The sequence below is a fragment of the Ammospiza nelsoni genome, chromosome 33 (genome assembly GCF_027579445.1).
Source record: "Ammospiza nelsoni isolate bAmmNel1 chromosome 33, bAmmNel1.pri, whole genome shotgun sequence".
NCBI classification, from domain to species: Eukaryota; Metazoa; Chordata; class Aves; order Passeriformes; family Passerellidae; genus Ammospiza; species Ammospiza nelsoni.
Window position 1 is genome coordinate 2367998 of NC_080665.1, and position 24939 is coordinate 2392936.

The 24939-nt window shown below is 50.5% G+C and overlaps 1 protein-coding gene across 1 annotated transcript; it reads left to right on the top strand.

The window, feature by feature from the left end:
- The first annotated feature begins 2543 nt into the window (after window positions 1-2543).
- On the top strand, window positions 2544-24526 carry LOC132085898 (olfactory receptor 14J1-like). The gene is made up of 4 exons (XM_059491371.1): window positions 2544-2702; window positions 9715-10419; window positions 10477-10542; window positions 24464-24526. Exons 1-4 carry the CDS (start codon window positions 2544-2546, stop codon window positions 24524-24526), a joined length of 993 nt encoding a protein of 330 aa, XP_059347354.1.
- The last annotated feature ends 413 nt before the right edge of the window (window positions 24527-24939 follow it).

Genomic DNA, 24939 nt, shown 5'->3' on the forward strand with positions numbered 1-24939 from the left:
CTGTATGTTTCTTATCTCGCTGGTGTTCTTATCCCAGCCTGGAATCTTTGCATTTTGTGCTTTCCATGGGAGGCGGGAGGGCAGCATGGTTTAAGTGGGAGCAGGAAATTGGGGAATCCCATTCCTGAAGCCTGGCCCCTGGAAACCGAGCATCCCACCTGGTCCCAGCCCTGGTGGCCATGGCAGTAGCCTTGGGAGAGGGTCTCTAGCTGGGGCTGTGGGAACCTCTTCCCTCTGGTGCCCAGGGACAGGAGTGGAGGGAACGGCTGCAGCTGAGTCAGGGCAGGCTCAGGTTGGATGTCAGGAAAAGGTTTTTGCTCAGAGGCTGCTGGGGCCCTGCCCAGGCTCCCCAGGAAGGGTCCCAGCTCCAGGGCTCTCTGAGCTCCAGCAGCGTTTGGACAGCGCTGCCAGGCCCAGGCTGGCATTGTTGGGGTGTCCTGTGCAGGGCCAGCAGTTGGACTGGAGGATCCTGATGGGTCCCGCCCAGCTCAGCCAATTCTGTGGTTCTGGGATCCCATGAGCCTGGGGATGGGGCTGCCAATGGTTGCCATGGCAACGGGCTCTGGCTGCAGGCCTGAGCTGGTGTCCATGGCAACCACCCCTGGCATGGGGTCTCCATGGAGCTGCCAAGGGACTAAGCATAGCAACAGGGGGCTGGAGATGGTTGCCATGGAAACTGACCATAGCAACAGGGGTCTGGAGATAGTTTCCATGGAAACTGACCATGGCAATAGGGGGCTGCTGATGGTTGCCTGCTAAGGATCAAATTTGTCACAGGCCCTCAGAGGGATTCCATGGGGACTTTCCAAGAGTCTCCAGGCTGTTCAAGAGCTGGAATGTCACACACAGAGACAGGGGCTCTACAGAGACCTCTCAGGGCTTTCTGGGATGGTAAAGAGCCCTGTGGTCAGAGGCAGTCACAGCCATTCCATGGTGACATCCCAGGGGATCCTGGGCTGCACAGGCACCGATCTGTCACAGGCACTCACGGGGGCTCTATGGTGACATCCCAGGAGGCCCCAGGCTGCCAAAGAGCTGGGATGTCCCAGACACTCATAGGGGTTCCTGTCATGGGCGCAGTGGGGTCTTCAGGCAGAGTTTTTTAGAGAAGCTCCTGTTGGGTCTCAAGGTTCAGAAAGGAGCCCCAACAGCCCCCATAGATCCCAAAATGTCACCATTCAATCAGAGATGATCCAGACTCCGACCACAAGTCTAAGGGCTCAAAGCCACCCTTTTTTCAATCCTCTTCTTTTATACCTTAGTTTGCTACAGGTGGACCTCATTGGTCATTTAATCAGCACATTTCACATGGTTGGTTAATGAAGAGAACACTCTTCATTAAAAACTTTCTGGAAAAAACAACCTATTATAAATATTGTCATGGTGCCAGTTAATGATGTTTGTTTTATGCTGGGCCTTTCTGGGGACTCTCTGGATGTGGGAAACCCTCCTGTAGCAGTTCTGTGCCAGGTAAAAGGAGATGCACAGGACTTTTTTGGTCTTTGGCTTCTTGGTTATTGTTATCTGTTCTAAAGTTTTGCATGCTGTGCATACCAGGCTCAGCACGCTGGACAAACACCTCAAAATGGCTCTAAAATGTATGGTTTCAAGGTCTTTTAAAGTTGTCTCACCCAATTAACTCTTAAAACGTACATTATTTCTACTTATCTACCAATACTCATTCCTTGACTGTCCATGTAACCTCTGCACTGTGCTTTCCTTAACCAATCACCCTGTGCCACAAACACTGCAGAAAATGGAGTAGATGAAGAAGAAGACAGGGACTACATCCAAATTCCTCCATCTTGCTTCCATCTACATCATAATAAAAATCCCAAAATCTAAATTTCTCACCCAAGGGACATGCTATACTACCCTCTAGTCTATTTCACACTTTGGTAAATTGTAATCTGTCTCAAAGTCCTGGAAGTCCTCTCCATGGGGGAAATATAAAGGCAGTGTTTCTCTGGGGGGTCAGGACCCCTCAGAGCAGACACAGAAATATTCCCTGTACCCTGGATTCCCACACATTTAACCTAAAAACCTTTAACCCTTAACATGTGAAGTTACCAAAAATGTTCCAGAAAAGTAGGATTAGACGGAGGAGAAATAGAGAACAACAGCAAGACAGAAGATCCATAGAAAGACACACACATAGGTACCAGCTACTGGGGTTCCAGCATCACTAACAGAGAAACCCCAGGTGAAGACAAGATCCAGACCCGTAGCCGGCCTCGTGCTCTGGCTTTTAAGCCCCTGGGCCTTCATGGGCCCACCCCTGGGGTGGGACTGCCAGTTGCTTGTCCAATATGAGCCCGGGTAGCACCAGCTGCTAGTGTGTGATTGATTGACAGCTCAGCCAATCAGAGTGGGGTTAGCACAGCCCCCTGCTGTGTAATTGACAACTCTGCCAGGCCAGGGCTGGGGGCGGGGCTCTGTCCCACCAGACACCAAGGCCTGACCCGGCCCTGGCCCCACACGGGCATTCCGAGCGTCCCAAGGTGTCTCGGGACATCGATCTCATCCAGCCTCTGACAGCGACCATGGTGACACTACGGAACCTCATGGAACCATGGGTCCTTGTGACAATGGAGGTCCAAGGAGACCCTGGTGAGACTGTGGAATCCAGGAATCATGGAATCAAGGAGACCATTGTGCACATCATGGGCCCTATGGAAGCAAGGACCAACAATCAAATTGTGGTTTGATTGTGATTGATTTAAAATAGAAACAAGGAGCCATTGTTTCACAGCAGAGCTACATGGGGCCAATGGACCCTTGTGACTCTGTTGGGGCTCATGAAACCAAGAAGCCCTTGTGACATTGCCAGACCTCATGGAATCAAGGAGACCATTGTGACAGTGTTAGGACCCGTGAAGTCAATGGAACATGGAACAGGTCTGCCTGGTTTGGACTCCTGCAGGCTGTCTGACAGGTCCCACTGAATTTGACATGTCAAGGGCCACTTCCCATCTGACCCTGAAGCACTGAACTCTGTGCTTTTATTCCTATGGGAAAGAACTTTCTTTCTTGTCTAGGCACCCATGGCCAAAATTGGGATTCTGTGTCTAAAATTCTCCATATCTAAGGGTTACTCCCAGACAAAATCTGCCCATACAGTCAAGTCTGGCTAGACTTGGCCTCTGGTGACTGCCTCTCATCTGACCCTGCACCACTGGGGCTCACTTGTTTCCTTCCTGTGGAGACCACTTTGACACTGTGGGGCATTGCGGAACCAATGGGCCATGGTGACACGTCAGGCCGGTGTGGAACCTGTTATACTGTAGGAACTTCTGGAACCGAGGGGAACATTGTGACCCTGCAGGGCACCATGGATCCAAGGGGCCACTGTGACACTGTGGGGTCTCATGGAACCAAGGACATCATTGTGGCTCTGCTGGGCTGCATGGTCCCAAGGGGCCAGTGTGAAGCAGCAGGGCTTTGTGGAACCAAGAGGCCATTGCTGCATTTCAGGGCCTCATGGAGCCAAAGGGCTGTTGTGATCCTGCAGGGCACCATGGATCCATGCAGACCATTGTGACATTGCAAGGCCCCATGGAATCATGGAGAGTATTGCGACACTGTGGGGCCTCATGGAACCAAAGGGCCACTGTGACCCTGCAGGGTCTTATGGAAGGAAGCGGCCATTGTGACACTATGGGAACTTGTAGAATCAAGGGGATCATTGTGGCACCACTGGAGTCCATGGAACCAAGGGGCCATTGGACACAGCAAGGCTTCATGGAACCAATGATCATTATGACACATGGGGCCTTGTGGAACCATGGAGACCATTAAGTTCCTTAAGGACTTGTGTAACCAAGGGGCCATTATGACACCTGAGGGCATCATGGAAGCAAGAGAACCATTGTGGCACAGCAAGGCCTCATGGAAGCAAGGACCAAGTGTGACACTGCAGGGCCCTGTGGAACCAAGGGAACATGAAATAGGTGTGGCTGCCTTGGCCTCCCAGGGTTCACCTGACAGGTCTGAGTGACCTTGGAATGTGGAAGGCCACTCCCATTTGGCCCTAAAATTCTGGGACTCTGGGCTCTTCTTTTTATGGAAAAGAACTGACCATTTTTTTCCAGGCATCCATGGCCAAAATTTGGATTCCACCTCCATATTTCTGTGTATCCAAGAATTGCTGCCAGACAAAAGCTGCCAAACAGACAGGTCTGGCTGGTCTTTGATTCCTGAGTGCCAGAACTCACCTTTTTCCAAACACTGGAAAGAGCTCTGTGCTTTACTTTGTATGTAAAAATCCATGCTTCTCCTGGCAAAACATTCTGAAATTAGGATTCCACATTCATAATTTTGAATATCCAAGGGTTGCTCCAAGCAAACCTGCCAGGACAGACAGGTCAGGCTTGCCTTGGCCTCTGGTGGTTGCTGTTTATCAGCTCCTGAAACATGGGGGCTCTGTGGTTTTCTTCTTATGGAGACCAATGTGACACTTGGGAGCCTTGTGAAATGAAGGGGCCATTGTGACACTGCAGAGCACCATGGATCCAAGGGACCAGTGTGACACTGTGGAGTCTCTTAGAACCAAGGACATAATTGTGGCTCTGTTGGGCCGCATGGTCCCAAGGGGCCAGTGCAAAGCAGTGGTGTGGTAGTGAGCCCAGCTGTAACTCAGAGTCAGCCAGATTTTATCCCAAAAGAATTGGGCATGAGTTTCAAACCCTGGGAATCATTTGTTTAACTTAGGGTGAGTTTGAGAGTTCCTCCATAAGCCTTTAGTGTTGCTATGCTAATTTGTCCAAGTTCTACTCCTCTATTGGTTACTTGTTTCCCCTACAGGGTTATTGTTCTTGAGCGTTCTACCCTCAACAAGTGTTTATGTTGTTGTTTCCCCTTTGTCTCAGGTTTTAGGAACCTGCCCCTTGTACTGTGCTGGACTTCTCCATGTTTATTCTTTTTCATTCTGTTATTAAAGTTCATTTTAAACAACTCCATTGATCCTGCCCCTTTTCATTTTTGCCACCCTTGCCCTGAAGTCAGGGAACCAGAGAGGTTTGTCACAGCCACCTTCATTGTGACTTTTGGTGCCCGAACAGGGACCCTGACATTCACGGCTCCCTGTGTCGGTCACGTCAGCTGGGGTTAGCTGATGGATAGGCCAGCACTCCCCGGGATTTTGCATTGTGCTGGGCCCGGCGGATTCATCATTGCTTCAAAGAACCTTGCCCAGGATCAGAAGGGACAATGATGGTTTCACCTGCACAGGATTGCAGGTGGGTTTGGGGAAATGCAAGACATTTATTGCCCATTTTGCCACTGTGTTTTTACAATAGGCACCCACATCCCATAATTGGTTTGCGGTGTTCTGGTGGCTCTTCCCCATAAGGCAGAGAAAGAGAAAAATGGGCAGCCAGATGTCCAAAGTAGAAAGGAGCATATATGGATGCTTTAATTCTCACTGATCATGATATAATATTTTCAAAGGATGAATTTAAATCAATCATGGGGTGGATCATTAAAAATTTTCCAGACGCCTCTGCTGACGAAATCCATACCTCTGAATTTTGGGACTCAGTGGGAGTTAAACTGTACAACCTTTTGATCAAAAGGGACCCCACTGCACCCCGCATGCTTCCCATCTTCCATACTATCCTTGAGACCCTTCACCAGCAAGCAGTGTGTTGAAAACTCAATCCATTGGTCACTCCTAACTCAGGACCTCCCTTCAAACCTGCCTTTCTCAGACCTTTCATGATGGTCCAAGATGGCAATGGCCAGGCTGTCTTAGAGCATCATGCTCTGGAGAGTCAAGATAGAAGGGGCCCAAATGTGGCTCAGGAGCCTGAGCATCCTCCCTCCGTCTTGGCTCCTCCACTTCCTGCTACCACAACCTTCTCTTCTGCCCTGAACAAACCTCCAGACTCCACCCCAAAAACTGCGGGTCAAGCCCTCACTGTCAATCATCCTTTCCACTCTGGGCCATGCCTCTAGTGAAGGAAGGAGACTGGCAAGTACCCTCGAAACTCCTCATTGCTCCCGTGTGAAAGAAGGGGGAAGAATCAAAGGTATCAGGCATTGATTTATGGGGAAATCAAGGATCTGTGTAGGGCAGCTAAAGATCATAGGAAGCACTTACTTTGTTTTAATGGCCTAATGAGGGCCATGTTTACAGCACATCTTAACTCCCTATGATTTAAAATATATTGTGACCATATTGGTGTCACCTACAGAATACACCCTGTGGGAAGGGGGATGGGAGTGTTTACATTATCAATTAATAGGAGACTATGATAATAAGGAGGCAAGGGCGGAATTGACAACCAACCATCTAGCTGAAGAAGGACAACAGAGCCTACCAGATGATCAAGCAGCAGGTATTTGGATGACATCAAAGAGATGGCTTTGCAAGCATTAATCCAGGTATCGGATGGCAGCACCCCCAATTAGGACTATTTTCAGTGGCTGCAGCTAAAGCTTTAGGACAATTAGACCATCTTGTGTGCCTGTTAGGTAAGCAAACCAATGCTACCTCTCTTGCATTGAGTGAGCTGCTCTCAGACATAGAGACCATCGGACACACCACCTTGCAGAACAGTGATAGAGTTTTTACTCTGGGCACATGGGCATGGCAGTGTAGACTCTGAGGGATGTGTTGCATGAACCTCTCCAGCCAATGTAAGTCAATCCACAAGAGCATTCAGGTACTGAAGGAAGAGTTCAAGAAGCTTCAAGTGGAAAACAAATACTGGGTCAAAAAACTCTTCCAATCCAAGGGACCAAAGGGTTGGATGATGTCTAGCCAAAACAGGACTATTAATTCTCCTAGTGGTTGTTGTGGTAATGTTAATTGTCCCATTTTTGTTTGGATGCTTTTAGAAGGTCTTACAAAATTCTTTCAGTTCCATCTATATTGTAAAACAGAAAGGGGGAAGATACCCAACACAGGCTCCTCATGAACTCCTTGGAGGAGAGAATTGGAGGCCAGGATGGCACAAAAACCTTTCAAAGACTCAGTATGGGAAGGAAAATCCTTAAACGTACATAAAACTATTTTAAAATCCATAAAGTACCTTAAAAACCTTGAGTATCTCAAGGCATTAATGACCCCAACTGAGTGTCAGTACAAAGCCCTCCAGGGACTCATTAAAGCAGATAATTGGGACAATGATTGCACAAACCTCTCACAGAGTCTGGATCAAAAGGGAAACAGCAAGTACCTTAAAATAACTGAAGCACCCTGAAGCATTAATGAGCCCCAATGCGTGTTGTTACTGACAAAGGCTCTCCAGGGAATAATTACAGCAGATAATTGGAAGCCATGATTGCAAAAACCTCCCAGAGACTCCAAGGCAAAAGCAAAACCCAAAGTCCTTTGAAAAACCTGCAGTCACTGCAGGGAGCATTCAGGAGCCCCCAGGGCCATTCCTGAGCAAGATTCCCCAGGGACTCCTTCCAGCAGATCCTTGAGGCAACTGGGATGTGGGCTAGGGGGGGATGCTGAGGGCAGGACAAGGGGCTGACAGTGCCCAGCCTGGCTGAGGCTGTGCCAGGAGGCCCCAGTGCCTCAGGACAAGGTGTCTCCTCACAGCCCTTGGTGACACCGACCCTGCTGTGCCCCAGGGCTCCTCTTTGTCCCCACCTGTCATCACTGTCTGCAGTTCTCTGCTTTTCCTGGGGACACTTTCTCAGTCATGTCCCTCAGTGGGACCAATTAAAAGTGAAAGAAACTTTGGAGATGGATTCTGACTTGGAGTTCTGGAGAGCTTTCTTCAGCTCCCTGTCAGGGACTGATGTTCAGGTCCTGAGCACAAAGCCCCAGAGGCTCATTAAAGTTTTTGTGATGTGTCTGTGCTGCTGAGCTGGGCTGGGCTCCTGGCACAGATGCAGCTCCTGGTAACCAAGAAGAGCTTCAAAAGCACATTTCTCTTGATGAGCAGCTCTTCTGCCAGCCCAGCAGGACTGGGGCACTGCCTGCAGCCATCCTGGGCACAGCACAGAGGCACAGAGAGCTTCAATCAGTCAGGGCTGGGAAGGTGCTGAGAAGTGCCTGGGACAGAAACACTGCCAGCCCTTGGCACAGGAACCTCTGGCTGCAGGACAATGCAGCTGCAGCTCCTGGAGTGATCTCCTAAAGCTGGAACATCCCAATGCCTACAGACTCTGTGAGTACAACTTTGAGTATTTCTGGTGTAGGGGAGGTGAAATGCTCATGAAACTCTGACATGCTGACAGTTTCTGCTCAGTCATAGAATATCAACAAGTCAAGGATTTTGATAGAAAATAGGATATTTCCTAAGACTTTTTATTCAGTTTCCTACTATTGGAGAATGTCAGGAAGGGAGGGTTAAATATTAAAGGTGATATGAATTATTAGTTAATATTTTGCCAATGCCTGAGACATCCAAACTGTTCCTTTTAGTGATCAATAGGTTCACAGGAGACCTCTAATGTGCTTTCAGCCACTGTGCCCAAGGACAGCAGCTGCATCACTTTTGCTCTTGACCATCAGGCTCAGTCTGAGCTGTCCTTTCTCCAAGCTGCAAACAGAACCTGCTCCCAGCCAGTGCCCTGCAAACAGGCAGGGTTCTGTAGGGCCAATCAGAGTGCACAGAGATTTGGGGTCTGTGAGTGCTGGAAGAGAGAGATCAAGCACAGGAAAACACCCACAGGAGGGAAAAATCTCCAGGAAGCAGAGAGAATATCTGGCAATAAGAGAAAACAAATCTCAGAAATGCTGTGGCAGGGAGAGTTGAGAGATGCCCACAGGATCCCCTCCAGTACAGCCCCTCCCTCTGAGCAAGCCCCCTCCCTCCTGTGCCCCAGCCAAGCCTCTGCCCTCAGGGCCAGGGCTCCAAGGCGTGCAGCCCCTCCTGTGCAGGCAGAGCTGCAGCAGAGCCGTGGAGCAGCTCTGCAGCCCCGGGTCCAGTTCCCTCTGCAGAGCACAGGGCTGGGAGCAGCTGCCCGGCACTGGAGGCTCTGGCAGGGGGCACAGCTGGCTCAGGGTGACGCTGTCCCCAGTGCCCACCTCTGGGCAATGCTGTCAGTGCAGCCAGGGAAGGAGCTGCATCTCCCTCATCCAATGCCATCATAAGGACACTTGGAAATGTCCCTGAGATTTCAGTCCAAGCGGGGAGCTTCAATACAGGGGGTAAACCTGTCCTAGATCATCTCTTGAGTTATAAGATTGATGGGGAAAGGCAGAGGTGTTGTGACACTGAAAATGCTGCTGGGTTGGTGAAATGAGCAATGTGAGTCGTTGGCTACAAATGTGGAGCTGGGCTGTGGTGGATCCACCTGCTCTCAGCTGTGTCTGGTGACATGTCAGGGGAAGCACTGGAAGATGATCACCCTTACCTGAGAAACATTAAAGCTCAAAGAAACTCTGAACAGGTACAAACAACAGACTATCTATCCCCAGTCTCCACTCATCACCTCACCTCAGGGAACTCACTCTGTTCTACCAGAAGACAGCAGAATTGCTGAGGCTTTCTGCTTTCCAAGAAAACCAGGAGAGACATGGGGGAAGATCAAAAAGAAAATCTCAGAACGCTTAAACACAAAAGCATGTCCATATATGCTATAGATGATGATATATGGGAAATGGCTTTGAATTTGATTACAGGTATCTCCTTTAAATCTTCACTATCCATTTCTCCATGAACAGATCCCCATGGCTAGACGCAGCAAATGTCCAACAGCAGCTCCATCAGCCACTTCCTCCTGCTGGCATTGGCAGACACGCAGCAGCTGCAGATCCTGCACTTCTGCCTCTTGCTGGGCATCTCCCTGGCTGCCCTCCTGGGCAACGGTCTCATCATCAGCGCCGTAGCCTGCAGCCACCACCTGCACACGCCCATGTTCTTCTTCCTGCTCAACCTGGCCCTCAGCGACCTGGGCTCCATCTGCACCACTGTCCCCAAAGCCATGCACAATTCCCTCTGGAACACCAGGACCATCTCCTACACAGGATGTGCTGCACAGCTCTTTTTCTTTATCCTGTTTATTGTAGCAGAGCTTGCCTTCCTGACCATCATGTGCTATGACCGCTACGTGTCCATCTGCAAACCCCTGCACTATGAGACCCTCCTGAGCAGCAGAGCTTGTGCCCACATGGCAGCAGCTGCCTGGGCCAGTGCCTATGTCAATGCTCTCATGCACACAGCCAATACATTTTCCCTTCCCCTGTGCCATGGCAATGCCCTGGGCCAGTTCTTTTGTGAGGTGCCCCAGATCCTCAAGCTCTCCTGCTCACACTCCAACTTCCTCAGGGAACTTGGGCTCATTGCGATTATTGCCTGTTTAGCATTTGGCTGTATTATGTTCATTGTTTTCTCCTATGTGCAGATTTTCAGGGCTGTGCTGAGGATCCCCTCTGAGCAGGGACGGCACAAAGCCTTTTCCACCTGCCTCCCTCACCTGGCTGTGGTGTCCTTGTTTGTCAGTACTGCCATGTTTGCCTACCTGAAGCATCCGTCTATGTCCTCCCCATCCCTGGATGTGGCCATGTCAGTTCTGTACTCGGTGGTGACTCCAGCCCTGAACCCCCTCATCTACAGCCTGAGAAACCAGGAGCTCAAGGCTGCAGTGTGGAGACTGATGACTGGATGCTTTCAGAAACATTAAACTGCTGGCAATTTTCTGCAAAACACTTGTAGTAAAAGTCATCTTTGATATTTCTTGTTGATTTCATTATGGAGCTTATTTTTCTTTGTTTAACTTATTTATATTATCCATAAAGAAATGTTATTGTTTGTACCGTTTCTCAATATGTTTCTTTCCACCTTCCCTGTGCCCATAGACTGTGTCAATGAGGGGCAGCACTCTTGGTGGTGTTAAGGGAAGTAGAGGATCTCCCAGCTGAGTTTTCTGCAGAGATGCCCTTTTGTTGCCTTCTCTGGAGCTGCAGCAGCAATGTCGGTGTGCAGAGCTGGGGGCAGATCAGGGCTGGCACAGCAGCTGTGCTCAGCAGCAGCAGCAGGACTTGGTGTTGCCAGTGCTGCTGCCGTGGCCCTGCCCCGCTGCCCTGGTGGCCCTGGTGTTGCTGTAGGGCCTGAGTGCTCTCAGGGCCAGGCACACTCCTGGGGGTGGCAGTGTTGGGGCTGCAGCAGGGACAGGCCATGGGCCCTGCTGGGGCAGCGCTGACGCCTCAGCCCAGGGCCTGGGGGCTCCAGGCTCCTTGCCCAGGCTCTCTCAAGAACACGCCCAGGCCAATGCTCAGCTGCTCAGCACAGAAAAGCCCACTGAGCAGCCCCAAGCTGGCTGTGGGCAAGCTGGGGGCACACAGCATGGCTGGTGCTCTACAAGGGCCATGGGGGAGACGGGAAGGAGCAGGAGAGCAGGGACTGATCCATCTCCAGTGCGCTGCACAGCCCAGGGCAGCGTCCCAGAGTGTCCTCATGCAGCTGCCAACAACATCCCCCCTCTGCAGCCCTGGCCTCTTCCCCAGGTCACACAGGTGCCCCATCCTTGCAGGCGCAGACACGGCAGCACTGGCTCAGCAGCCCCTGTTTGCATTGCACACAGCAGGCGGGAGCACCCTCATGCTGTTGGTGTGGGGACATGAACCTGAGGGAGCACAAATACCATCAGCCCCTGGGGCCAGCAAGGGTTGGGGGACACCAGGGAAACCACTCAGCTTTATCCTGGCCTCTGCAGTCAGCCAGAATGTTTGTTCCTGTGAACTGGGAGTTTCCTGTCCCACTGCAGATGCTGTTGCTCAGAGCCAGGGCTGCCTGGCAGCCACCCCCAAACTGCCCTGAGCATTTCCTTGGCTTCACCATTGCTTTATTTGCTTTTCCTTGAAACAAATTTCTTTCTCTTGCCCATCCCTGTTCTTTCCCCTGCAAACAGCCCATCCCTGTTTCCCCTTTTCTCTCTGGCCCCACTCACCATTGCAGTTCCTGACTTGGCACTATGGGAACGTCCCTTGGGGAGCAGGATCATCCTACAAGTGCTGCAGAAATTGTCTGCAGGCTCCTGCAGTGCCTCGTGCTGCTCCCTTGCCAGTGGCACCCCAGGCCATGGGGACACATCTGGGCTTTAGTGTCTGGCTCTGGGGCTCCCTGTTCTGGGCAATGAGGAGGAGCTGCAGAGGCTCTGCAGGACTGACAGGATGGGCTTTGGGGCTGGCAGGAGAAGCTGAGGGACCTGGGCCACTGGAGCTTCTCAAAAGGAGGCCCAGGACTCATCGCGCAACTGCTCCAAGGGTGGTTTCAGAGAATCCCAGAATCAGCAAGGTTGGAAAAGCCCTTGGAGATCATCAAGTCCAACCTGTGCCCTGAAACTGCCTTGTCTCCCCTGAGCCTCCTCTTCTCCAGGATAAACATCCCCAGCTCCTTCAGCTGCTCCTCACAGGACTTGTGCTCCGCACCCCTCCCCAGCCTTGTTGCCCTTCTCTGGACACACTCCAGCCCCTCCATGTCCTTCCTAAATTGGGGGCCCCAGAACTGGACACAGCACTCCAGTTGCTGCCCAGGCAGTGCTGAGCACAGGGGAAGAATCTTTGACCTGCTCCTGCTGGCCACACCATTCCTGAGCCGGGCCAGGAGCCATTGGCTTTCTTGGCCACCTGGGCACACTGCTGGCTCATGTCCAGCCTGCTGTCCATCATTCACTGCAGGTCCCTTTCTGCCTGGCTGCTGTCCAGCCACTCTATCTCCAGCCTGTATTGCTGCAGGGGTTGTTGTGGCCAAATTGCAGGACCCAGCACTTGCACTTGTTAAACCTCACCTTGTTGGATTTGGGCCCGGGATCCAGCTTGTCCAGGGCCCTGTGCAGAGCCCTCCTACTCTCCAGTAGATCCACCCTCCCAGACAACTTGGTGTCACCACAGTTCCATGAGGCTCCAGAGTGTCCCAATGGTCTCCATGATTCCATGAGGCCTCCCAGTGTCACAATGTCCCTTTGTTTCCATGGTACCCCGTGATGTCACAAAATCCCTTGGATCCTTGGGCCCTGCAGTGTCACAGTGGCCCTTGGTCCTCCAAGGCCCTCTTTGGGGATATTCCATGAGGTCTGGCAGTGCAACAATGCTCTCCTTGATTCCACAGTTTTACAATGTCCTCTTGGTCCCAAGGGCCACCATGGCGTCCAACATGTTTCCTTCATTCCAGGAGTCCCTGAGGAGCTGCACAGGCCCCTTGGTTCCATGGGGCCTAGCAGTGTCACAATGGCCCCATCCTGACACCAGGTCCTGCTCTGTCACAATGGTCTGCATGGTCCCACTAGGTCCTGCAGGGTCACAGTGGCTTCTTGGCTCCAGGTCTCAGAGTGCCACAATGAATTCATTGGTTCTGCAGTGTCACAATGGAGCCCTGGTGACACAAGATCTTGCAGCGTCACCAGGCAGCCTTGGTTTCATGGGGCACCACAGTGTCACAATTGTTCCCTCAGTTCCCAGAGTCCTTGCAATGGAGCAAAGGCCCCTTGATTCCATTATCCCCCGGCTCTCCCAAGGGTCTGCTTGGTTCCACAGTGGCACAATGGCCCCTGGGTTCCACAAGGCCCTGCAGTGTCACAGTGGCCTTTGTGGTTCCACCAGGACCCAGACTGTAACCATGGACTCCTCACTTCCATCCAGCCCCACAGTATCACAATGGCCCCTTGGCTCTGTGCTGCCGTGTCGTACACAGTGTCACCATGGTCCGCTTAGTGCCACCTGGTCCCGCAGTGTCACAATTGCCCCTTGCTTCCCCAGGCCCCTCCACTGTCACAATCATCAGAGAATAAACCAGGCTGGAAAAGACCTTGGAGAGCATCAAGTCCAACCTGGGACCCAACACCACCTTGTCACCCAGACCATGGAACTCAGTGCCACATCCAGCCTTTCCTTAAACACTTCCAGGGTTGGTGACTCACACATCTCTCTGGAGAGCCCATTCCAATGCTAAATCACCCTTTGTGAGGAGAATATTTCCTAATATCCAGCCTGAATGTCCCCTCCTGCAGCTCCTCTTGTCCTGTCACTGTTCCCTGGGAAAAAAATCTGATGCCCACTTTGCTGCACCCTCCAGTCAGGGACTTGTAGAGAGTGATGAGGTCTCTCCTGAGCCTACTCTTCTCCAGGATAAACATCCCCAGCTCCCGCAGCCACTCCTCCAGGACTTATGCTCCAGACCCCTCCCCAGCCTTGTTGCCCTTCTCTGGACACGCTCCAGCCCGTCCATGTCCTTCCTAAATCGAGGGCCCAGCACTGGACACAGCACTCGAGCTGCTGCCCAGGCAGTGATGAGCACAGGGGAAGAATCACTGCCCTGGTCCTTCTGGCCACACCATTCCAGATCCATAGGATGGCCAGGGGTTGGATGAGGGAAATGGTGGGGAGGGAGTGGGGACAAAGTGTTATTGATTGTCAGCCATAAAGGGTCTTGATCTTCATATCTGTTCAGACTGCGTTAGAAAGTACTGGGGGTCAATATCAATTGGACATTGCTGATAGCAGTCTATGAACAGGAAAGAATAATTGTCAAAACAATTGCCTCTGTTTATTTTTTTTAATATAGCAGATTCACTTTGAATACACTTTTGAAATTTGTCTAATTAACAACAGAAGGATTTGAAACTTAAATTATTCCCAAGGGCTTTTCTTGTCTGACTGTTTTGAACTATTGCTTATGAGCCTTTTTCATTGAATTCCTGAACTGAACAGCTGAAGAAATAGGAGACATCTGGAGTAATAAAATTCAACAGCAACCTCCAAGTGGCTGAGGATCCATCCCCATCAGAGCAGCAATGAACAGAAATGGGCACAGCTTTGTGGCTGCCCCAGCTTTGGTATGGGCCCTGGGCCTGGAGCAGGAGCAGCTCTTGAGGGCCCCAAGGCCAGGGCTCTTGTGCTGCCCTGGGCAGATGGGATGGCAGCAGGGGCTGCAGAGCTCTCAGCACCTCAGCCCAAGGGGAGCAGGGCAGCCAGGGAGCCTTCTTTGGCCTTGGCACAGCACCTTCCCCCATGGCTGGGGCTGAGTCCTGTGGGAGCTGCAGCTGCTGCTGTGCCCTTGCCAGGGGCTGAGACCGTGGGGCCAGTGCCCAGAGCAGCCTGGCCTGAGCAGAGCTGTGGGGCCAGAGCCGGCTGGGCTGGGCTGGAGTGAGGCCCTTGGTGCTGCCAAGAGCTCAAGGCAGCTGGCAGAGCTTGCAGGGAGCTGGGCTGGTGTCCGAGAGCCTGGACCAGAAACCATCAGTGTCCATCTCAGCCTGGCTGAGTGTGCAGGGGCAGGACTCAGGCCAGGCCTTGTAGAGCAGGGCCAGCGCCTGTGCAAGGCATTGCAAACAGGCAAGTGGCCGAGAGAGGAGGCTGCTCTGTGCCCTTGGTGGAATGGACAGAGCAGGGAGGGGGCCCAGGACATTTGTCTGTGCCAGCCTCTGTGCCCAGCCCTTGGCAGCTGTGGCTGCTGAGCCCAGCTTTGGCCTGGGCTGAGTTTGGCTGTGGCCCAGCTCCATCCTCCTGCAGGGCTCAGGCCCTGATCCCGGCCATGGTCAGCCCTGGCTGACTCTCTGTTGGCCCAGAGGCTGGCAGAGCCTGGGGCAGGGCTGTCTGTGCAGCCCCACAGGTGCCAGGGGCTCTGCAGGAGCTGGCAGAGGCTGCCCAGCAGGGAGGCCATGGGGCACAGAGCCCCAAGGCTGCTGTGGGCACCACGGCACAGGGGCCATTTCCAGCCGCAATGCTCCTGGCCTGGGCTGGGCCTGCACAGGTGCTGGGCCACCATGGCTGGGCCAGACAGGGCCACAAAGGGGCCACGCAGCCGCTGCCCAGGCTGACAGCAAGGCCAGGCACACACAAGCAATTGCTGAGCATGGCCTTCACTGGCCAGGCCTGACTGTGCCAAAGGCAGAGCTCAGCTGCCCTTGGGGGCTGTAGCAACAGTCCAGAGACCAAAGAGCCTCCATGGCTGTGCTGGAGACCAAGGCTGCAGGAGGGAAATGCAGGGCTGCTGTGGGATGGGGAGGGCATTGAATTCCAGCACACACCTCAGCTCTCTGATGTTCCTGGCACCATGCTGGGCTCTGTTTCAGACTGAAGCACAGCAGATGTTGATGGGAGAGTAACCCTGCAGGGCTGTCAGGGACCTGCAGCTTGCAAAGAGCTCTATTCTCCCTCAGGTGCTCTCGGAGAGATCCAATCCCAGCTGGGAACCTCAGGGCACAAGTGGCACTGCCTGTTCATGGGCACACAACTGATGTCTGCCTGGAAAGGGGCACAGGTTTTAATATCTGTTTATATCATATTATACAAGCAAGTCTTTATTATCTGGGTCATTTGAGTACTTTTGAGAAATGACAAAATTTTCCCATTTGGAACAGGGATTTCCTGGAAGTGTACTAATGGCAGAAGAAGAAGAAATATTGATCTTCTCATCTACTTGTGTCACCAATACTCAGTTTATTATTTAATCTCACTCTTCCTTCAGGTGTTTCCAACTCTTCGGTTTAAATGCCCATTTGTAAGACCATCTTTTCATTTAGAGCAGCTGGATCTTTGTATTTCCTGCTGCTCCCAGATTTGGTCCTCTACTTCCTTTCTGATCATTCAAGTACCTCTGACGTGGTTTGAGAGGATGTAGGTTTTCTGTGATATGCTGTGGTCACACCAATGAGGTTCGGATTTGAATATTGGCACCTGGTGTGGCCACTGAGGACATTGGATATGCCTGTGAGAACAGAGCAGAGCACTCCACTGGGAAGCTCTCTTGGGTTTCCAGCGGGAAAAGAGTTTGAATCTCTCCCCCCGTCCCAGCTGCCAGCTGGGCGGGGGGAGGGGAAAGCCAAGCGGCCATGAGGTAGGCCAGGCCTTGGACAGATATGGGAGGTAGGCCTGGCCCAAGGATGGAAGAGAGAGAAGCACTGGGGTGTATCAGGCAGCCCCCTCCTTAGAGACAGAGAGAGAGAGAGTTGGTGCCTGGGACTGTTACCTTGAAATTGGATATCATGTGTTGGCGGCACAGCCCGACTTGCGGAGAAGGGGGCGGGTTTTGCAGCAAGAAGGCATCCGGCCGCTTGTGGGAGTTTTGACCCCTTTTTGGACAATGAAAACTTCACAGAATATTAACCTTTTCTAGAAGACAGATAAAGTGGAAGATGAAGAAGGAAATGGGCAAGTGTGATGGAGGTCTGGGCCAGTGAGAGATGTTGGAAGAATAGAGAAGTATCTTAGGTGGGAAGAGATAATGGAGTGGCTTGCTGGACTCTTCTTGTATAGCCATGGACAGAGCCATGTGCCTTGGGACACAGAGACTGCATCCAGGGGGAGGCAATGGTTCAGAAACATGAGGGTTATGTGTTGGTACCCCTTGGTCCCAGGGGGTGAAATTTGGGGGGGACAGGTGTCTCTAAGTTGAGACTGCATTTTTTTTGGATTGGGACAAAGCATCCTTAAAAGACAACCCTAGAAGCATCTCTGGTTCATGTTCAGTGGTGAAAGCACTGGACATGAAAGGAAGAGGTCACTATGGCACAAGAAGGACTTCTCTCCTCTTGACGAATTGAGAATTGGTTATCTACAGGGTCGTGATGGGCCGAGAGTCAGTGATTTGAAGGATAAATATATTGGAAATTTGGTGGGGGGAGGAGGAAATGTATTTGTAAGGTTTTTATTTTCCCTGTGTGTTTCTTTTTACTTATAGTTGTAGTTTAGTTAATAAAGTTTTCTTTATTTCTAAGTGGGAGCCTGCTTTGCTTATTCCTGGTCACATCTCACAGCAGAAACCAGGGAGAGGTATTTTCATGGGGGCACTGGCATTGTGCCAGTGTCAAACCACGACAACCTCTCATTTGACTGGTTTAATGCTTTGAGGTGCAAGAAGTTGACCAAGATTTCTGAAGTTCAAATAAATATATAAATAATCATCACCTCAATTATGTTTCAATTTACCACAGAATTGTTTATTCTTTTGTCCTTATCTAAAACTGTTCCTGTATGGAAATCCCTGGGGGATATGGGACATGTCACAGGCTGCTGGGAGATCCCAGAGAGCTGAGAGAAGAGCTGTGATGGTTATTAAACTGTTCAAATGTTCAACTTGTGTTTGTTGGCAAGAAACCTTTCTGTGCCTCTGAGTGTCCCCAGTCCCTAAACCCAAAGGACACAAACCTGATGAGTTGTGGTTCCCACTGCAGGGAAACTTGGACCTTGGCTCTGCACAGGAGAGCTCTTCATCCACTTTCTCTCATTTCCTCCCTCTGGGCATGGAGGGAGCTCCTAACTTAAGCATGTGACTCGTGTGTGCAAAGAGCAAATCTGGGCAGAATCGGGGCATGGAGGGTTTGGGGGGACCTTGGGATCTGCGCTGGGAACAGATTTTCCATTGCTCAAAGACTGTCTGCTGTGGAAAGTGGACTTGATATCCAGCAGAGGGATGACTTTTGCATTTGATGGAGCTCTGCCTTCCCCTGGCTTTGTTGGCTGACAAGAAATGAAAATCCCTCTGTGTCTTGGGCAGCTCCTTCTCCAAGGAATGCAGGTGGGAGTTGGAGCCAAGGAGCTGAAAGCTGCAGGTGCAGCCTGGGCTGGAGGGAGCTCAGATTTGCACAAGGCTGCTCTGAGGGCCAGGGCTTGGATGGGGGAAATGGTGGGGTGGGGGTAGGGATAGAGTCTGATTAATTGTCAGCCATAAAGTGTCTTGATTTTCATATCTACTCAAACTGCATGAGGAGGCACTTGGATTCAGTGTCAGTTGGAGATCGTGCATGTCAATCAATTAACAGGAAACAAAAAAAAAAACTTGACCTAAGAAATGTTTTCTCACTGTCTTTTTAAATATCATATATTCACTTGTAATACACTATTGAGATCTACTTAAATACAAATTATTTGAAAATTGTAATCAAATTATTCCCAGAGGCTTGGATTCTCTAGGTGGTCTGAATATTACTGAGCCCTGGGACATTGAATTCCTGCACTGAAGAGCTGAAAGCTGAACAAGCCTCTGGAGCAGGAAAATTCAGCAGCAGCCTCCAAGGTGATGAGGATGTCAGCAGCCCCCACTGAGGCCATCCCTGCCCAGAGACCATGGGGGAATGGGCAGACAAGGAGAGGGTCCCTGGGGCTGGGGCAGCACAACTCAGAGGCAGCAGCAGCTCCAGCTGGGAAATGGAGTGTGGAATGTTGCTGGGAAAGCCCTGCCTGGGCTGTGCCAAGCAGGACAGACAAGCTCTGACGCCCATCCTCCAAACAGGAGACATTTAAAAGGAATTACAATTTTTTGTGTACTCTGAGTTGGCCTCACTGGAGAAATACCAACAAGAGATTGCCGGAGCTCAAAAGACCTAAACAGACTTTACTGGTGACTTTAGAAAATCAGAGAAATTTTTGGAAAAGATTTATTATGACATTGTAGTGGTTTTGGTTTTTAGTTCAAGATTTTTTTCTAATCTTGAGATTTTTTAATTAACGTATTGATGAGTGTGGTGGGTTTTATTGTTAATTAATTATTTATGTATTTATTTTGTTGTGAGATAGGATTGCGAGAACGGTAAAGTAGGCTTAAAATTTTTAAAGGGTAGAAAGAAAATGTTATTAAAAGTAACTAAAAGAAAAAAAGTAGTAAGAATTGAAATAAACTCTTTAGAACACTTTTTTTTTACAACTTTATTTTTACTGACAATGTAAAGAAACTAAACCTAAAATTTCTAGTTATTTACTGTTTCTAGAATAGTCTTTTGTTTTTAGTTTAGTTTGGGAGAGAAGTTTTTCTTGTTAAGGTTATGGAGATTCTTTTACAAGAGGAAAAAATAGTTTTTTTCTGGTTCTTAATTTTATCATGGATAACAGTGGTCTGGGGGACTTTGTTATTGTGAAGTTGTTTTTATTGCCAGAAGGTTTATACAGCTTGTTGATGGGCCATGTCGACTTACTGTTTTAAAAATAGTTCTTTAAAGGTAAAAGTTTTCATAATTTACATTTAAAAATAATTTAAAATTATTTTTATCACTTGGAATACAGATCTTTTCTTGGGAATATTGAATTACTTTTTTTTCCCCCTGTTTTAACTTTTTATGTAATTACAGTTATTTTAGCAGTTGTTTTCTTTTAGCATGGAGGTTTTTCTTTAATATTAATTTTAATTTTTTTATTAGTTTTATGTGTTTTAATGAAAAAGAGTTTTTTTGGGATTCAATTTCTTCTTTACTGACTTTGATGGTTTTATGTTGGTTTTTTATATGCTTGCATTTTGTTTTTCTTTTACTCAAGGGAGGATTGAAGTATTGAAAGGATTAACACCTGACCTGTCAGTAGCTTGTGGTTGAAGTTGTGGTTGGGTTAGGATTCGTTTTATGGTTCATTTCTGTGGGGATTTTGTTTAATTTTAGTTGTAGGGTTAAATTTGTGTGAGTTGTAGGTTGTAGGAGTTTTTTGTTTTAATTGTCTTGCGGGGAGGGGACTTGATGGTAAGATTTTAATAGCTGTGGCTGGCTTTGTTCTGGTTAGGGGTTTGTAGCCTCTCTTGTTTTCCTGTTTGGTAGTTGTTGGAGTTTGGTTTGGTTAGAATGGGGCCGATTGCAGGAGGGGGGGGGGGGCAGCCTGGGGAGGTGGGAAGGGGCTCAGCCCATGGCAGAGTTGCTTGGTTTGGTTTGGTTTGGTTTGGTTTGGTTTGGTTTGGTTTGGTTTGGTTTGGTTTGGTTAGGTTTGATTTGGTTTGGTTTGGTTTGGTTTAGCTGAGTTTGGTTGAGATGGGGGCTGGGGCCAGAGCCTGCTGCTTCTTTGTTGACTGGAAAGGAAGGAGGAGGTTCCTGGGTTTTTTCATCTTTAACATGTGTGTTTCATAGAGGCGTGTTCAGTATCTTAGTGGTTTAATAGATTTTCAGTTTCACAAAAATTTTGTATTACTTTTTAAAATTCTTCTCATGTCAAACTACGACAGACATTCAACCAACAAAAAACTCTTCTCAAATCATTGACTTGGCCCTTTCAACTTCACAAACTTTATGCCTCTTCAATTTAATGTTAATCAAAATTTGCAAGAGAAACAGAAGAAGAAGACAACTGAAAGAGAGAAAGATAAAAAAGATACAGAGAGGCACACACAGAGCTACCAACTCCTGGATTCCAGCACTGTTCAGATGGAAATTCCAAGAGGAGGCAGGGTGAAGATGTGTGCTTGCCTTGTGGTCAGCCTTCTATACCCCTTGGTCTTCCTGGGCCCTTCCCCCAGGTGAGAATTGGGCTCATTTGGTCCCTCAGGAGCTGGGCTGGGGTCTCCAGAGGTGGCTGTGGAGCATTGCCTGTGCTGTGCCAGGGACTGGCAGACACTGCTGGGCTGGGATAGAGGCTCTGGGGGGATTGGGGTTCCAGGGCAGGGCAGGGTTGGGGTTCCAGTGCAGGGCAAGGCTGGACCTGCCCCTTCCTCCCCCACACAAAATGTGTGGAGCCAACAATCTCCTCCAGTCTATTACAATTGGGAATTTTGGAGGTGGAACCCCAATTCTGGCCATGTGCACCTGGCTGAGGACAGTTCTTTTCCATAGTAAGGAAAGCACAGAGCCCCAGTGTTTGGAAGGCAGGTGAGAGCCTCACTAGGCCAGGCCAGCCAGACTTGTCAGGAATGGCAGATTTTGTCTGGGAGCAGTCTTTGCACATAGGGAATTTTGGAGGTGGAACCCCAGTCGCAGCCATGGGTTCCTGGAGAAGCAGGACGGTTCTTTCCTAAAGGAAAGAGACCACAGAGCCTTCCCCAGTGCTTTGGGGACAGATGAGACGTGACCCTTTATTACCAGCCAAACTTGTCCTGGCAATATTCCCATGTGAACAATCCCTGGATATATGGAAATTTGGAGGTGAAATCCCAATTCTGACCATGGATGCCCGGAGAAGAAGGGGAGTTCTTTTCCATAGGAAGGAAAGCACAGAGCCCCAGTGCTTCAGCAGCAGATGAGGAGAGACCCTCAACATGCCAAGGTCAGCTGGAGCAGTGTTGGGTACCCTAGGAGGCCAAACCAGCCAGATCTCTTCTGTGTTCCCTTGGTTTTGTGGGGCCCCATAGTGTTACAATGGTGCCTTCAATCCATGAGGCCCCACAGTGCCACAATGGTGACTTGTTTCCATGGGGTCCAGCAGTATCACAATGGACCCTTTGTTTTGATGGGGTCCCACAATGTCACAATGGACCCTAGGTTCCAGAAGGTCCCACAGTTTCACAATGATCCCAATGATTCCATGAGGCCTTGCAGTGTCACAATGGTCTCCGTGGTTCCACAGGCCCCACAATGTCATGCGACTCCTCTATTCCATGAGCCCTGCAATGTCACAATGGACTTTTGGACCCTGGGGGTTTGCAGTGTCACAATGGTTCCTTTGGCTCCAGAGTGCCACAATGGACCATTGATGACTGCGGCCCCTCTGTGTCACAACGGACCTTTGGTTCCATGCACCCCAGCAGCATCACAATGAGCCCTTGGTTCAATGGGTTTCCACAATGTCACCATGGCCACTTGGTTCCATGCAACCCTGCAGTGTCACAATGGTCTCCTTTGGTTCCCAGTGTCACAATGAACCCCTGATGACACAAGGCTCCCCAATATCACAATGGACCTTTGGTTCCATGCAGCCCTAAGTGTCACAGAGGCCTCCTGGTTTCATGAGGCCCCACAGTGTCACAATGATTTGTTTATTCCATGAAGCGTGTCACAATGAAGAGTGTCACAATGGTCTCCATCATTCCATGAGTCCCTTCAGTGTCACAATGGTCTCCTTGGTTCCATGAGGCTGTAAAGTGTCCTGATGTTGTCTCCATGGTTCCATGAGGCCTTGCAATGTCACAATGGACCTTTGGCACCATTGTGAGACCATGGGGTCTCACAGTGTCACAATGGCCTCTTGGTTCCATGACACTGCAAAGTGTCATAATGGTCTCCATGCTCCCATGAAGCCCCGCAGCGTCACAATGGTTTGATGGAGCCTCTCAGTGTCACAATGATCCCTGCATTCCATGGACCCACACAGCGTCAGTACAGACCCCTTAGTTCCATGAAGTCCAAGAATGTCACAGTGCTCTCCATGATTCCATGAGGCCTCACAGTGTCACAATGATCCCTTGGTCTCACAGGAGCTCACAGTGTCACAATCATCCCTTGGTCTCATGAGTCCCCACAGTGTTACAATGGTCCCTTCATCTCACAGGGCCCCACAGTGTCACAATGGTCCTCTGGTCTCATGAGGCCCCACAGTGCCACAATGGTCCCTTGGTCTCACTGGGCTCCACAGTGTCACAATGCTCCCTTGGTCTCACAGGGCCCCACCGTGTCACAATGGTCGTTTGGTTCCATGGCCCTGTGCTGCTGCATTCCGACCTCCCCTTTTCAGGCTGCCCTGCCAGCTGAGAAATGCTCCTTGGGCCTCAGCCTTGGCCAACAGCCCCTGGGCTAAATTGTGAAGTTGAAGGTGTCAGTGAGGGTTAAGGTATAAGTTCTGTTAAGTTTGAGCTCTGTTGAGCTTTTGGGCCATATTCCTTTTATCCTTGCCCTCACTGTCCTTGTGTCACACACATACAGGGACAGTTCTCAGTTCATGTCTGTTTTTATTGCCTGGATTTGGTTTGGTTTTGTTGTTGCTTTGTTTCCTTGGTGTGCCTGAAGTGTCCAGTCAGGAGCAGAGTGACTCTTGCCAAGGAACTTTGTGCTCCTGTCCATTAATATTAAATCTGTTTTTTTGCTGATCCCTTGCTGGGGATTTTTTCAGCGCTCTCAGGGCCTCGTTGTGAAAAGGGTGAAGGAGCCCTGGCCCAGGCTCTGGTCCTGGAGGACGCGGAGACACTGCCAGGGGGTCCCTGTCCCCCTGTGTCACCCCCATGGCTCCGCCCTCCCGTCCCCGTTTCAGGCTCTGGGGTTGATTTTGTGGAACATCCTCTGGGGGAGGCTGCGGGGCCGGCGGCGGGGGGACCCAGGGGGACAGGGGGACTCCGCTGTGCACGAGCAGGGTTGGACTGCTCTGGGGGGAACTGTGAGGGGGGCCGGGGCCGAGTGACCTCCCTAGTGACCTCACACAGCCCCTGTGATGTCACAGAGCCTACTCTGAGGTGTCATACTATGATGTCATGCAGGTGCTCTGTCATGTTGCAGAAGACTCTGTGATGTCACAAAGTCACACTGTGACATCACAGCCTGTTCTGTGATGTCACAGGCAGCTTTCTGATGTTGCTCAGTCACCGAGTCATGTCACAACACGCTCTGTGATGTCACAGAGCCATCCTCTCTGATGGCAGTGTTTGCTCTATGGTGTCACACCCTACTCTATGACGCCAGAGTCACCTCTGTGACGTAACAATCCCTTCAATGAGGTCTCAAAACCCTCTGTGATGTCATACTGCCATTCTGTAATGTCACAGCACACACTTTGACATTACAGCCTGCTCTGAGATGTCATACAGCCCTGCCATGATGTCACAGCCTGGTCTGTGATGTCCCAGAATCCTCTCTATGATGCCGTAGCTGCTCAGTGACCTCTCACAACAAACTCTGTGATGTCATAGCCCAATCTGTCACCTCACACAGCCCACTCTGTGCTGTCACACAGCCCCTTTCTGACATCACAGTTGCTCTGTGCCTCTATGACAAAGCCACAGAGGTGCTGCTGTGACACAGCCCCCTCGGGGACATCCCACAGCCCCTGCCAGTGCTGAGCCCCTGTGAGCTCTATCTGTGCCCTGCTGGTGTCCCTGAGGGGCCCTGGCAGTGCCCCAGCCCTGCTGGGCTGTGCACAGGAGCTGCTCCTGACCAGAGCTGTCTCTCTGCAGCGCTGCCCTTGCCAGGAGCTGCCTCTGGGCCAGGAGCCCGGCCCAGCTCAGCAGCACAGACACAGCACAGGGACTTTAATGACCCTCTGGGGCTTTGGTGCTCTTTGCATCAGTCTCAGTCTCTCAGAGAGGGCTCAAAAATTTTGTCAAGAACTCAATGTAATATGCAAACACTGTAGTTTCTTGTAGTTTCACTAGATCCCTGTGAGGCACAAGATTGACAAAGGGTCCCCAGGTTCCAGGTAGAGGAGAAAAC